This window comes from Dreissena polymorpha, chromosome 1, assembly GCF_020536995.1.
Source record: "Dreissena polymorpha isolate Duluth1 chromosome 1, UMN_Dpol_1.0, whole genome shotgun sequence".
Lineage (NCBI taxonomy): Eukaryota > Metazoa > Mollusca > Bivalvia > Myida > Dreissenidae > Dreissena > Dreissena polymorpha.
The window spans coordinates 76,870,065-76,883,474 of record NC_068355.1 but is presented as its reverse complement, the minus strand read 5'-3'; the positions used below and the strand labels follow the sequence as shown (position 1 = coordinate 76,883,474).

General features: G+C 39.3%; 1 protein-coding gene across 3 annotated transcripts in view; it reads left to right on the top strand.

Moving 5' to 3' along the window:
- Window positions 1-13,410, top strand: part of LOC127836367 (nuclear pore membrane glycoprotein 210-like) — a 92,729-nt gene that overhangs the window by 21,242 nt on the left and 58,077 nt on the right. For 2 of the 3 annotated variants that reach the window (XM_052362978.1, XM_052362968.1), the window contains 10 exons: window positions 313-453; window positions 2,634-2,786; window positions 3,033-3,222; window positions 3,557-3,702; window positions 5,073-5,184; window positions 9,940-9,960; window positions 11,602-11,661; window positions 11,905-11,951; window positions 12,476-12,549; window positions 12,860-12,959. In XM_052362978.1, the coding sequence (XP_052218938.1) occupies window positions 313-453; window positions 2,634-2,786; window positions 3,033-3,222; window positions 3,557-3,702; window positions 5,073-5,184; window positions 9,940-9,960; window positions 11,602-11,661; window positions 11,905-11,951; window positions 12,476-12,549; window positions 12,860-12,959 (1,044 nt within the window). The remainder of the gene's footprint in view (window positions 1-312; window positions 454-2,633; window positions 2,787-3,032; window positions 3,223-3,556; window positions 3,703-5,072; window positions 5,185-9,939; window positions 9,961-11,601; window positions 11,662-11,904; window positions 11,952-12,475; window positions 12,550-12,859; window positions 12,960-13,410) is intronic. The other variant, XM_052362987.1, reaches the window with a different exon arrangement.

Here is a 13,410-nt window from a genome sequence, read left to right as displayed (position 1 = left end):
GGCAGATATTGAAAGGAATATATGTTCATGAGGATTTAATTTTTGTAATATCATCTGTATCTACACCATGGTTTCTTAATTAAATTGAAGTTTTTGGCCTTGATTAAGATAACTTCTTGGGATGCAATATTGAAGCTACCCCAATATTTGTGTAATGTCATAACTGGAAACGATGATTTTCATGAGCCTTTTACACAGTGATCAGTGTGATGTAAGTATTGAGTTTACTGATAGCTCATTCATATTTGAAAGTACATGTATTATACATCTTGTAACTCAACACTTTTGTTAGCCTTCCTGTATTGTTGCCAGGACGGCTATGAGCACACAGTGGCTCCACCCATCAGACAGTCCCAGTTTGTGGAGATATTTGACCCTATCCTTATCCAGCCAAGCCTTCTAGTCTTCCCCTGGGACCCCGTTACGCAGACAACACACAGATACCAGCTCAGGGTAGGCAGATACCTATGTGCATTGTAAACAACATTTTCTGGCAGAGTCATTGTACGTTTTTAGCTCACCTGAGCACAACGTGCTCATGGTGAGCTATTGTGATCGCCTTTTGTCCGTCGTGCTTTGTGCGTCGTCAACATTTACCTTGTTAACACTCTAAAGGTCACATTTATTGTCCAATCTTCATGAAACTTGGGTAGAACATGTGTCTCAATAATATCTTGGACGAGTTCGAAAATGGTTCCGGTTGGTTGAAAACATGGCTGCCAGGGGGCATGGCAGTTTTCCTTATATGGCTATAGTTAAACCTTGTTAACACTCTAGAAGTCACATTTTTAGTCCAATCTGCATGAAACTTTGTGGGAACATGTGTCCCAATAAAATATTGGACAAGTTCAAAAATTGTTCCGGTTGAATGAAAAACATGGCCACCAGGGGGCAGGGCAGTTTTCCTCAAATGGCTATAGTAAAACCTTGTTAACACTCTAGAAGTCACATTTATTGTCCAATCTTCAGGAAACATATTCAGAACATTTGTTATAATGATATCTTGAACGAGTTCGAAAATGGTTCTGGTTGGTTGAAAAACATGGCTGCCAGGGGGCGTGGCAGTTTCCTAATATGGCTATAGTAAAACCTTGTTAACACTCTAGAAGTCACATTTTAGTTCAAACTTCATGAAACTTGGTCAGAACATGTGTCCCAATAATATCTTGGAAGAGTTCGAAAATGGTTCCAGTTGAATGAAAAACATGGCCACCAAGGGGCGTTGCAGTTTACCTTATGTGGCTTTAGTGTATAGTAAAACCTTGTTAACACTCTAGAAGTCACTTTTATTGTCCAATCTTCATGAAACTTAGTCAGAACATTTTTTCTAAGGATATCTTGGATGAGTTTGAAAATGGTTCTGGTCTGTTGAAAAACATGGCTGCCAAGGGGCGGGGCAGTTTTCCTTATATAGCTATAGTAAAACCTTGTTAACACTCTAGAAGTCACATTTTTGGTCCAATGCTCATGAAACTTGGTCAGAATATTTATACTAATGATATCTGGGCTGAGTTCGAAAATGGTTGAGATCTGTTAAAAAAAAAACACGGCCGCAAGGGGGCGTGGCATTTTTCCTTATATGGTTATGTAGTAAAACCTTGTTAACACTCTAGAAGTCACATTTATTATCCAATCTTTATGAAACTTGATCAGAACATGAAAATGCTTCTGCTTTGTTGAAAAACATGGATGCTGGGGGCTGTTGACACTTTATAAGCCACATTTATTTGCCAATCTTCATGAGTCGGAACATTTGTTCCAATGAAATCTCAGCTGAAAAAACATGTTAATACTCTTGTTATGATATCTGGGCCAAGTTAAAAATGTGTTCCAGTCTGTTGAAATCATTCTCAGGTGAGCGACAAGGGCCACCATGGCCCTCTTAATTCATTATAATGTGAAGCTGTGTGTGTGCAATTTTTATTATATTAAATTAACAATTGCTGTCTTTGCCCCCCTTTTAACATAGAATTGATGACAGCAACTTGCAATAAATGACTACATGTGGCTTGGTTTGTTTTGTCACTTCTGTGACAGCAAATATTGGTAGTTATTGAGCGCAACAGGATTGTCTCCAATATCATCTTGTCAAGTAAGCCCTGCAAGATAAGACTGTTGGTTTGTGAAGGAATAGGGGCAGGTACACAGGAGATTTCCTTTCAAGTGTTTTTTAATGCCCATAGTGATGAACCATTCCTAGTACTCTGCACCTTGGTTTTATGTCTCATACAAGACTACTAGACTGTAGATAAACTATAGAAAGGGTGTTCTCCTAATTGGGTCAATATAAGTATCTCAAATCTGAGCCATTTAAATCTGAAAAGGGTGACCCTTGTTCTGAGTAAACTGGGCTTTATGCATGTACGTAAAATGTCATCCCAGATTAGCCTGTGCAGGCCGCAGTCCGCACAGGCTTAACAGGGACGACACTTTCCGCCTAAACTTGATTTTTGGTAAGGAGGGACTTTCTTGAAACTAAAAATACCATAAAAGCGGAAAGTGTCGTCCCTGAAAACGCGGTTCAGGGTAAAGAAGGAGGTAATGGATACAATGGTCTTGTTTGTAAAAAATGTGCATAAACAAGGTAAAGAATGTTTGACATGTACATTAAGCATTAACATGTTATGTTTCAGGCTCAAGGGGGAAGTGGTGATTACCTTTGGAGTACAAGTAATGCATCGGTCGTCACAGTGAACAAATATGGTGAGGTGACAACCTACGCCCTAGGTCACACAGAGGTTGTGGCGTCTGACCTGAGGAACCAGCTTCACCAGGGAGTCAGCAAGGTGCCATATAGAGCTAGATACTGACCATCTTGATATATTTAATATTTATTTGTGCGATCACTTTATTAAGTGATAATTATAATAATTTTATTGTTTATGTATATAAACTGCATGGATTTTTCTCTGAGTATTTTTCCACATCCATAAATATGTATTCTATGTTACATATACATTTGAAAAAAGAGTTCATCCAAAGCCACATTTACCATACCTAATGGATCTCATTTTGTGATCTCTCTTGTTCAGGTTCACATTCTGCCCCCTTTTGACATGGAGTTCAAGCCCCAGCGTGTGGAGGTAGTGGTGGGTGGGGCACTGGACCTGCCTCTGGACATCAGGACCCTGATGGAGGGCAGACGGCACTCCTTCAACGACTGCAGAAACTTGCCAATCAATGTCACTTTTTCTGATACATCGGTCTTCGAATATGTCGATGGTGAGGGCTTTGAAATCAAGTCTCTTTTTCATAGACCTGTTTTTCATAGAAAGAATGATAGATAAAGATTTCAAAAAATTATGCAAAAGGTAGGGCTCTTCGTGCAACAAGTGATTGGCATGATATCAATGACATGACACCCTGATATCTGAAATAAAAGAATTCTTAAGCCAATGCAACACTTTTTGCTTCCAACCCTCAGTAAAGATAGACCAAGTCCCCTCGTTACATACTCTTTCTTTCCCTTTGATTTATGAATAAAGAGTATTCTTCAAACAGCTATGCTCTTAAATGTTTGTTAATTTTGATATTGTGTATTTTACTATTATTGAAGGGTATTCCATACTTGAGGAGGGTAGCTGCAGGATAATTAAGGTCAAGGCTGTTCAGCAAGGTCATACAGAGGTCAAGGTCAGTTATGACCATGGCAAGGTCAAGCTTCAGTCCAGCATCACCATAGCAGCATATGACCCACTAGAGGTAAGTGACATAAATAAACTAGACGTAGGCATAATATAACTGCAGAATCAGGAGATATCGAGAAAACATTAGGTTAGTGTCTTTGCGTACTTTGATTTATCTGACAAGTAGAAGAAAGCCTTGCAATGCTTTGTCAAGGCGAGTCGTATACATTTACTAATGAAGATACAATTTAATTTAAGTTTGTCCATATTGTAACAGTTACACATTTTTGCACCTAAATTGTGCAGATCCATTTATTGGCTCAAATGCCTTCGCACTTCATTGATTTATAGCAAAGGGGAAGAGATATAGAATTGGCGTTGTCTGTCTGTCCGTTCGTTGGTCTGTCAGTCCGTCAGTCTGTCACAAAACTGTTTAGGGCTATATATCAGAAACTTTTCAAGATATGAACATAAAACTTCATAGGTGTATAGAAATCAATAAGTAGAAATGCCATGCACAAGAACAATAACCCTACACTTTCTTTAATAAAACTTAATAAGAATTATTGTCCTTTGTTTTTTTTAAAATGAAACTTTACAGGGCTATATCTTATATACCATGAAAGACTGCAACATGAAATTTCATGGGTGTTTGATATTAATGAGGAGAAGTGCCATGCTTTAGAACCATAACCCTTCACTTTCTTTAATAAGAGTTATTGCCCTTCGATGTTTTTGTATGATGAAACTTGTCAGGGCGATACGCTACAACATTTTAACATGAAATTTTATGGGCTTGTAGAAATCAATTGGGAGAAGGTTGTATAAAGTTAATTTTTGTGACTGACCCTGGAGTTTTCTAAAGAAAATAAATTTAGTTGTGGGATAAATTCTAGTTGCAATCTGCACATCTTTTATGTTGGGCAAAATACCATTTATTTATACCAACGTTTCTACTATAATTGAAAATTACCTTATAAATGGGAAATCATTTAATGAGACATTTGTTCTCGGGAAGCACCGGCAGTCGGCGATTTCAGCGGTTACATTCAATCTATATGCAGGCTTCTTTTCCCAAAAATAAAATATCAATTCAAATGGTGCAAATACACCCCTTTTATATCTAAGTTGCCGTCTACTTTGAAAATATAACATGCTACTAAATTTTTTCTGAAGAACACTGATTTTAATTTACATCAAAATGTACACAAACCACTTTGTTGGTAATTGTTGTTCATCAAACATAAAATTGCATTTTAAAGTTTCTTTTTTATTGTGTCAATCATGTATTTTACCATTGAAATATATAATAGAAATATGACAACCATAGTAAAGCAGTGGCAATATTTTCCATAATAGCCTGTAAGTGGCGGTGTATATTGACTATAATGACTTTGTGTGAAAGTGATACACAACATGGTTCTATGAATGTTCTCTCCATTTCAGCCTGTTGACCCCGACAAGGAAGCAGTGGTGGCCCTGGGCTCGTCTAAAGAAGTTGTTTTCTCAGGGGGACCACAACCCTGGGTGCTGGACTCATCCAAGTACTTCCAGATCAGTAAGTCTCATATATGCCTTGTACAGGGCACTAGAGGCTAGTACTTCCAGATCAGTAAGTCTCATATATGCCTTGTACAGGGCACTAGAGGCAAGTACTTCCATATCAGTAAGTCTCATATATGCCTTGTTCAGGGCACTAGAGGCAAGTACTTCCAGATCAGTAAGTCTCAATTTGCCTTGTACATGGCACTAGAGGCAAGTACTTCCAGATCAGTAAGTCTCACATATGCCTTGTACAGGGCACTAGAGGCAAGTACTTCCATATCAGTAAGTCTCATATATACTTTGTACAGGGCACTAGAGGCAAGTACTTCCATATCAGTATGTCTCATATATGCCTTGTACAGGGCACTAGAGGCAAGTACTTCCAGATCAGTAAGTCTCATATATGCCATGCACAGGGCACTAGAGGCAAGTACTTCCAGATCAGTAAGTCTCATATATGCCTTGTACAGGGCACTAGAGACAAGTACTTCCAGATCAGTAAGTCTCATATATGCCTTGTACAGGGCACTAGAGGCAAGTCCTTCCAGATCAGTATGTCTCACACGATGCCTTGTACAGTGCACTAGAGGCAAGTACTTCCAGATCAGTAAGTCTCACATATGCCTTGTACAGGGCACTAGAGACAAGTACTTCCAGATCAGTAAGTCTCATATATGCCTTGTACAGGGCACTAGAGGCAAGTACTTCCAGATCAGTAAGTCTCACATATGCCTTGTACAGGGCACTAGAGGCAAGTACTTCCAGATCAGTATGTCTCATATATGCCTTGTACAGGGCACTAGAGGCAAGTACTTCCATATCAGTTAGTCTCATATATACCTTGTACAGGGCACTAGAGGCAAGTACTTCCATATCAGTAAGTCTCACATATGCCTTGTACAGGGCACTAGAGACAAGTACTTCCATATCAGTAAGTCTCATATATGCCTTGTACAGGGCACTAGAGGCAAGTACTTCCAGATCAGTAAGTCTCGCATATGCCTTGTACAGGGCACTAGAGGCTAGTACTTCCATATCAGGATGTCCCATATATGCCTTGTACAGTGCACTAGAGGCAAGTACTTCCAGATCAGTAAGTCTCACATATGCCTTGTACAGGGCACTAGAGGCAAGTACTTCCAGATCAGTAAGTCTCACATATGCCTTGTACAGGGCACAAGAGGCAAGTACTTCCATATCAGTATGTCCCATATATGCCTTGTACAGTGCACTAGAGGCAAGTACTTCCAGATCAGTAAGTCTCACATATGCCTTGTACAGGGCACTAGAGGCAAGTACTTCCAGATCAGTAAGTGTCACATATACCTTGTACAGGGCACTAGAGGCAAGTACTTCCAGATCAGTAAGTCTCATATATGCCTTGTACAGGGCACTAGAGACAAGTACTTCCAGATCAGTATGTCCCATATATGCCTTGTACAGGGCACTAGAGGCAAGTTCTTCCAGATCAGTAAGTCTCACATGTGCCTTGTACAGGGCACTAGAGGCAAGTACTTCCATATCAGTAAGTCTCACATATGCCTTGTACAGGGCACTAGAGGCAAGTACTTCCATATCAGTAAGTCTCACATATGCCTTGTACAGGGCACGAGAGGCAAGTACTTCCAGATCAGTAAGTCTCATATATGCCTTTTACAGGGCACTAGAGGCAAGTACTTCCATATCAGTAAGTCTCACATATGCCTTGTACAGGGCACTAGAGGCAAGTACTTCCAGATCAGTATGTCCCATATATGCCCTGTACAGGGCACTAGAGGCAAGTACTTCCAGATCAGTAAGTCTCAAATATGCCTTGTACAGGGCACTAGAGGCAAGTACTTCCAGATCAGTAAGTCTCATATATGCCTTGTACAGGGCACTAGAGGCAAGTACTTCCAGACTTGTAAGTGCCACATATGCCTTGTACAGGGCACTAGAGGCAAGTACTTCCAGATCAGTAAGTCTCACATATGCCGTGTACAGGGCACTAGAGGCAAGTACTTCCAGATCAGTATGTGTCACATATGCCTTGTACAGGGCATTAGAGGCATGTACTTCCATATCAGTAAGTCTCATATATGCCTTGTACAGGGCACTAGAGGCAAGTACTTCCAGATCAGTAAGTCTCACATATGCCTTGTACAGGGCACTAGAGGCAAGTAATTCCAGATCAGTATGTCTCATATATACTTTGTACAGGGTACTAGAGGCAAGTACTTCCATATCAGTATGTCTCATATATGCCTTGTACAGGGCACTAGAGGCAAGTACTTCTGTATCAGTAAGTCTCACATATGCCTTGTACAGGGCACTAGATGCAAGTACTTCCAGATCAGTAAGTCTCACATATGCCTTGTACAGGGCACTAGAGGCAAGTACTTCCAGATCAGTATGTCTCACATATGCCTTGTACAGGGCACTAGAGGCAAGTACTTCCAGATCAGTATGTCTCATATATGCCTTGTACAGGGCACTAGAGGCAAGTACTTCCAGATCATAATGTGTCACATATGCCTTGTACAGGGCACTAGAGGCTAGTACTTCCAGATCAGTAAGTCTCACATATGCCTTGTACAGGGCACTAGAGGCAAGTGCTTCCAGATCAGTATGTCTCATATATGCCTTGTACAGGGCACTAGAGGCAAGTACTTCCATATCAGGATGTCCCATATATGCCTTGTACAGGGCACTAGAGGCAAGTACTTCCAGATCAGTATGTCTCACATATGCCTTGTACAGGGCACTAGAGGCAAGTACTTCCAGATCAGTATGTCTCATATATGCCTTGTACAGGGCACTAGAGGCAAGTACTTCCAGATCAGTATGTCCCATATATGCCTTGTACAGGGCACTAGAGGCAAGTACTTCCAGATCAGTATGTCCCATATATGCCTTGTTCAGGGCACTAGAGGCAAGTACTTCCAGATCAGTATGTCTCATATATGCCTTGTACAGGGCACTAGAGGCAAGTACTTCCAGATCAGTATGTCTCATATATGCCTTGTACAGGGCACTAGAGGCAAGTACTTCCAGATCAGTATGTGTCACATATGCCTTGTACAGGGCATTAGAGGCAAGTACTTCCAGATCAGTATGTGTCACATATGCCTTGTTCAGGGCACTAGAGGCAAGTACTTCCAGATCAGTATGTGTCACATATGCCTTGTACAGGGCATTAGAGGCAAGTACTTCCAGATCAGTATGTCTCACATATGCCTTGTACAGGGCACTAGAGGCAAGTACTTCCAGATCAGTATGTCCCATATATGCCTTGTACAGGGCACTAGAGGCAAGTACTTACAGATCAGTAAGTCTCATATATGCCTTGTACAGGGCACTAGAGGCAAGTACTTCAAGATCAGTATGTCTCACATGATGCCTTGTACAGGGCACTAGAGGCAAGTACTTCCAGATCAGTAAGTCTCATATATGCCTTGTACAGGGCACTAGAGGCAAGTACTTCAAGATCAGTATGTCTCACATGATGCCTTGTACAGGGCACTAGAGGCAAGTACTTCCAGATCAGTATGTCTCATATATGCCTTGTACAGGGCACTAGAGGCAAGTACTTCCAGATCAGTATGTCTCATATATGCCTTGTACAGGGCACTAGAGGCAAGTGCTTCCAGATCAGTATGTCTCATATATTCCTTGTACAGGGCACTAGAGGCAAGTACTTCAAGATCAGTATGTCTCACATGATGCCTTGTACAGGGCACTAGAGGCAAGTACTTCCAAATCAGTATGTCTCATATATGCCTTGTACAGTGCACTAGAGGCAAGTACTTCCAGATCAGTAAGTCTCACATATGCCTTGTACAGGGCACTAGAGGCAAGTACTTCCATATCAGGATGTCCCATATATGCCTTGTACAGGGCACTAGAGGCAAGTACTTCCAGATCAGTATGTCTCACATATGCTTTGTACAGGGCACTAGAGGCAAGTACTTCCAGATATATAAGTCTCACATATGCCTTGTACAGGGCACTAGAGGCAAGTACTTCCAGATCAGTATGTGTCACATATGCCTTGTACAGAGCACTAGAGGCAAGTACTTCCAGATCAGTATGTCTCACATATGCCTTGTACAGGGCACTAGAGGCAAGTACTTCCAGATCAGTATGTCTCATATATGCCTTGTACAGGGCACTAGAGGCAAGTACTTTCATATCAGTAAGTCTCATATATGCCTTGTACAGGGCACTAGAGGCAAGTCCTTCCATATCAGTATGTCCCACATATGCCTTGTACAGGGCACTAGAGGCTTGACCTTTACCACTCAGATATGCACTTTGACATTTGTAGTCTCTTGGAAAATCAAAATACATTGAAGACCTTTCTTGATAGATTCAAGAGTAAAATTACGACAGTAAACTGCGTTATTTTTAACCATAAGGTACTGATGAGAATCAAACAGAATAAAACCTTAACAGACAGCAAGTTATTTGCAGGGTGTTCTGGTTTTATGCTGGTTGCATATAACCATTGTCACTTTTCTTCTGAGTGAGAAAAGGTTAAGTTGTTGGTGTATACACAAATGTATTATTGTTTTCTTCCTTCTCTTGCACATGTATGTAAAATGTATAACATGTTTTCTGTTGTTTTTTTATAGTATCATTCAGTAATGATATTGTTTTTAGAACAAAATAAACAAATTAAAATCTGTATGATGTTGTTTTACCAAGAAGGATTGCTACATTTAAAATATTTATGACAGTAAACTGCATATTCCAATGTTGTTTATTTCTGTAACTATTGCACTTGCAGCCCACAATGGTGGTCAGAAAGGTAGGTACTTGTGCAAGCTTACCATGCTTTATTATTGCCTGGCAACAGTCATCTCATATTATCATTGTATCAAGACTGTGTGACTGGTTGTTATCCCCCGCCATAGGCGGAGGGATATTGTTTTGGCGTTGTCCGTCCTTCCGTCATTCCGTCCGTCCGGCACTTTTGTGTCCGGAAACATATCTTGGAAGTGCTTTGGGGGATTTCCTTGAAACTTGGTACGAGTACATATATGGATTAGAGGATGATGCACGCAAAATGGCATTGTACACCATCGGATAATAACGGAGTTATGGCCCTTTGTATCTTGAAAAAATGTTTTTTTTGTTTGTCCGGAGCCATATCTTGGAAGTGCTTTGACGGATTTCATTGAAACTTGGTATGAGTATATATATGCATAAGAGGATGATGCACATTGGTGTTGTCCATCCGTCCAGAAAACTTATGTGTCCAGAAGTATAATGGCAGGGGATATCAATTCAAGGAATTTGCTTGTTACCCCCATCATCCCACCCAGGTGTTTTCTGTCAATTTATCACAAACATTTCCTCTTAATATTAAGTACTACAGTTGGGGTTTGTGAGTTTCCTTCTTAGCTTGGCTAGACAGCTTGTTTGTGGATGGGCAGTGAGCCTTTTTTTAGTGCCAACTAGATTGCCTTAAATTGCCCTGAAAAAAAGTTGAAAAAGTTCATTCTATTTTACAACAAAACTAATGGAACGTATGTTGAATCACAATTGAAATTTTAAAACATAAACACTTCTCAATTACGGAAACGCAAAAAAAAAAATAATTACCCAACATTAATTCCAAAAGTTGTGTGCCTTATTTAAAAAAAAAATTATACTGAAGGCATCTTATTTAAACATGCTTGCATTTTATGAAGTGCACTTCTATTCCAGTATCATATAGTATATATGATTTAAGTTATGGCACTATTTCCATGATCTTCTACATGTGTTATATGTGTAACCATGCTCTCCTGTAAACAGCTAGAGTGAATGCTGGCATTTTATGAATATGCTTTTTAGTAATCAGTTGATCTGTGCGTGATTGTAGTTTATTGAAACACACACTGGTTGCAATAGCCAAAATGCTTACTGTTTATTTATACATGTAAAAAAAAAATTTCTGTCAACATTTAAATTCTCACTTTATAACTATGTAACCAAAGAATTTTTAATACAATTAAAAATATGTTTTGATATTCTGTATAGCATGTTGGACATACAAACTAAACAATGCCATACTTTTTAGAAGCAACAGTTATATTTAATATATATTGGGTTTGAACACCCAGATGTTAGCTATGAGAATGACGTGTATACACTTGCATTCTGACAGAAGCTTCTAAAATGTTCGTGTATATATATGTATGAGATAGTGTCTGGGAAAACAGGACCAAATGCAAAGGCATCAAGTATTGTCGTAGAGCACAGGCTTTCTTGGGACGGCTCTTTCCACCTAGACTGCATTTTTGTTTTAAAGAAACTTCCTTTAAACGTAAACTTCCATAAAAGCAGAAAACTTTGTCCCTGATTAACCTGTGTGGACTACAAAAGCTAATATTTGATTACGAACATGACCTTCTGTAAGTTTTCTCAAAGCGCATTTCATACAAGTGGTGTGGCTCTGTTTCAGTGACTGCTGGAGAGGCCAAAAATGTATGGCTCCATCCCGTGAAAACATTTGGCTCTCTAAGTAAGTTTGAAATCCTGTTTTCATATGGTTAACAAATTCAAAGACAAGGGTTTTATATGAAACTTTAGCTAATTTACTTGGCAATAAATATTTCTATTCGCATGCCACACAATTGAGTTTAAGCTTTTAAAGGTATAATAATTTTTATGTAAAACTAATCTATATAACAGTAGAATAGTTTGATGTTCTTCAAGGATCTGAAATGATGATTTTTTTTTATGTTGTTTGTTTTCTGCTTTACAGAAAGACTTCATTCCTTCTTGGTAACATGCAGGAACTTTGGGGAACAGGTGAGTGAACTATTATTCCTCCATTTTTTCTTTGTCATTATAATATAAAAGATTTGTAACTAAAACATTTCTTTACAGCAATGTCCATCAAAGATGTAAAAATCAAATGAAGAAAATGTGAAGTAATGTGCGTGTTGACACGTGGGTATTCTTCACCATCATTGTTGTGACAAAAGACATAAAAATGTCACAAGTTAACATATGTGTTTTCATATATCATTTGAGTCGCATTCTGAGAAAACTAGGCATAATGCATTATGCATGTGCGTAAAGTGTCGTCCCAGATTATCCTGTGCAGTCTGCACAGGCTAATCAGGGACGACACTTTCTGCCTAAATTGGATTTTTGCTAAGAAGAGACTTCATTTTAATGAAAAATGTCATAAAAGCGGAAAGTGTCGGCCCTAATTAGCCTGTGTGGACTGCACATGCTAATCTGGGACGACACTTTACGCACATGCATTATGCCCTTTTTTTCATTAGAACGCCACTCATTTTATTCCAGTTTTGTTGTGCCCCTTTCAGACATTGACTCTTCGTGTGGGCAATGAGGCCACAGCCAGAAACAAGAACCCTGCGGTAGAAGAGGCGTATGTGAGGTGAAAGACATTTGCTTGTTTTAAATGGAACTGTATTTTGCCTCTGTGTTAAAAAGAACCTGCTTTTAATGAATGCTTTGATATTAAGTGCTGTATAGAGTTATTGATATATTACTTATGAATTGGTTAAATGATGATACATTTACACACACAAAAAGATATAAATATTCTCACACAAAAATATATAAATATTCTAGCATGATCTCTTCATACATTATTTATTTTTTTCAAGAAAGAACACAATTTTTGTAAAACTACCCTATCAACACCTCATAAAAATTCTCACATTTTACATGACCTTCTGCTGCAGCTTTGTCTGTGGGGAGCCCGTGGAGATCCACTTGCAGCCCCAGATCTCCTTCCCCCAGGACTTGCCACCCTGCCCGGTGTCCAGGGAACCAAACCAGCAGGTCAGCCCAACCTTCACCACCACCGCCAGTCTGTACATGCACAGTTGTCTTAATATGAGCCACGTTCTGAGAAAACTGGACTTAATGCATGTGCGTAAAGTGTCGTCCCAGATTAGCCTGTGTAGTCCACACAGGCAAATCAGGACGACACTTTACGCTTTAATGACATTTTTCGTTGAAATGAAGTCTCTTTTTAGCAAAAATCCAATTTAGGCAGAAAGTGTCATCCCTGATTAGCCTGTGCAGACTGCACAGGCTAATCTGGGATGACACTTTATGCACATGCATTATGCCCAGATTTCACAGAACAAGACACAAATATTATGCAATTGATTCCTGTACAATGTAGTAAATTAAAAAGAAGTTTAAGAATTAGTTTTATTTGCTTGGGAACTTGGTTTTATTTATTCAAATCGTTTACGTTTTTTTTTTTTGCTTGATTATTAATTAT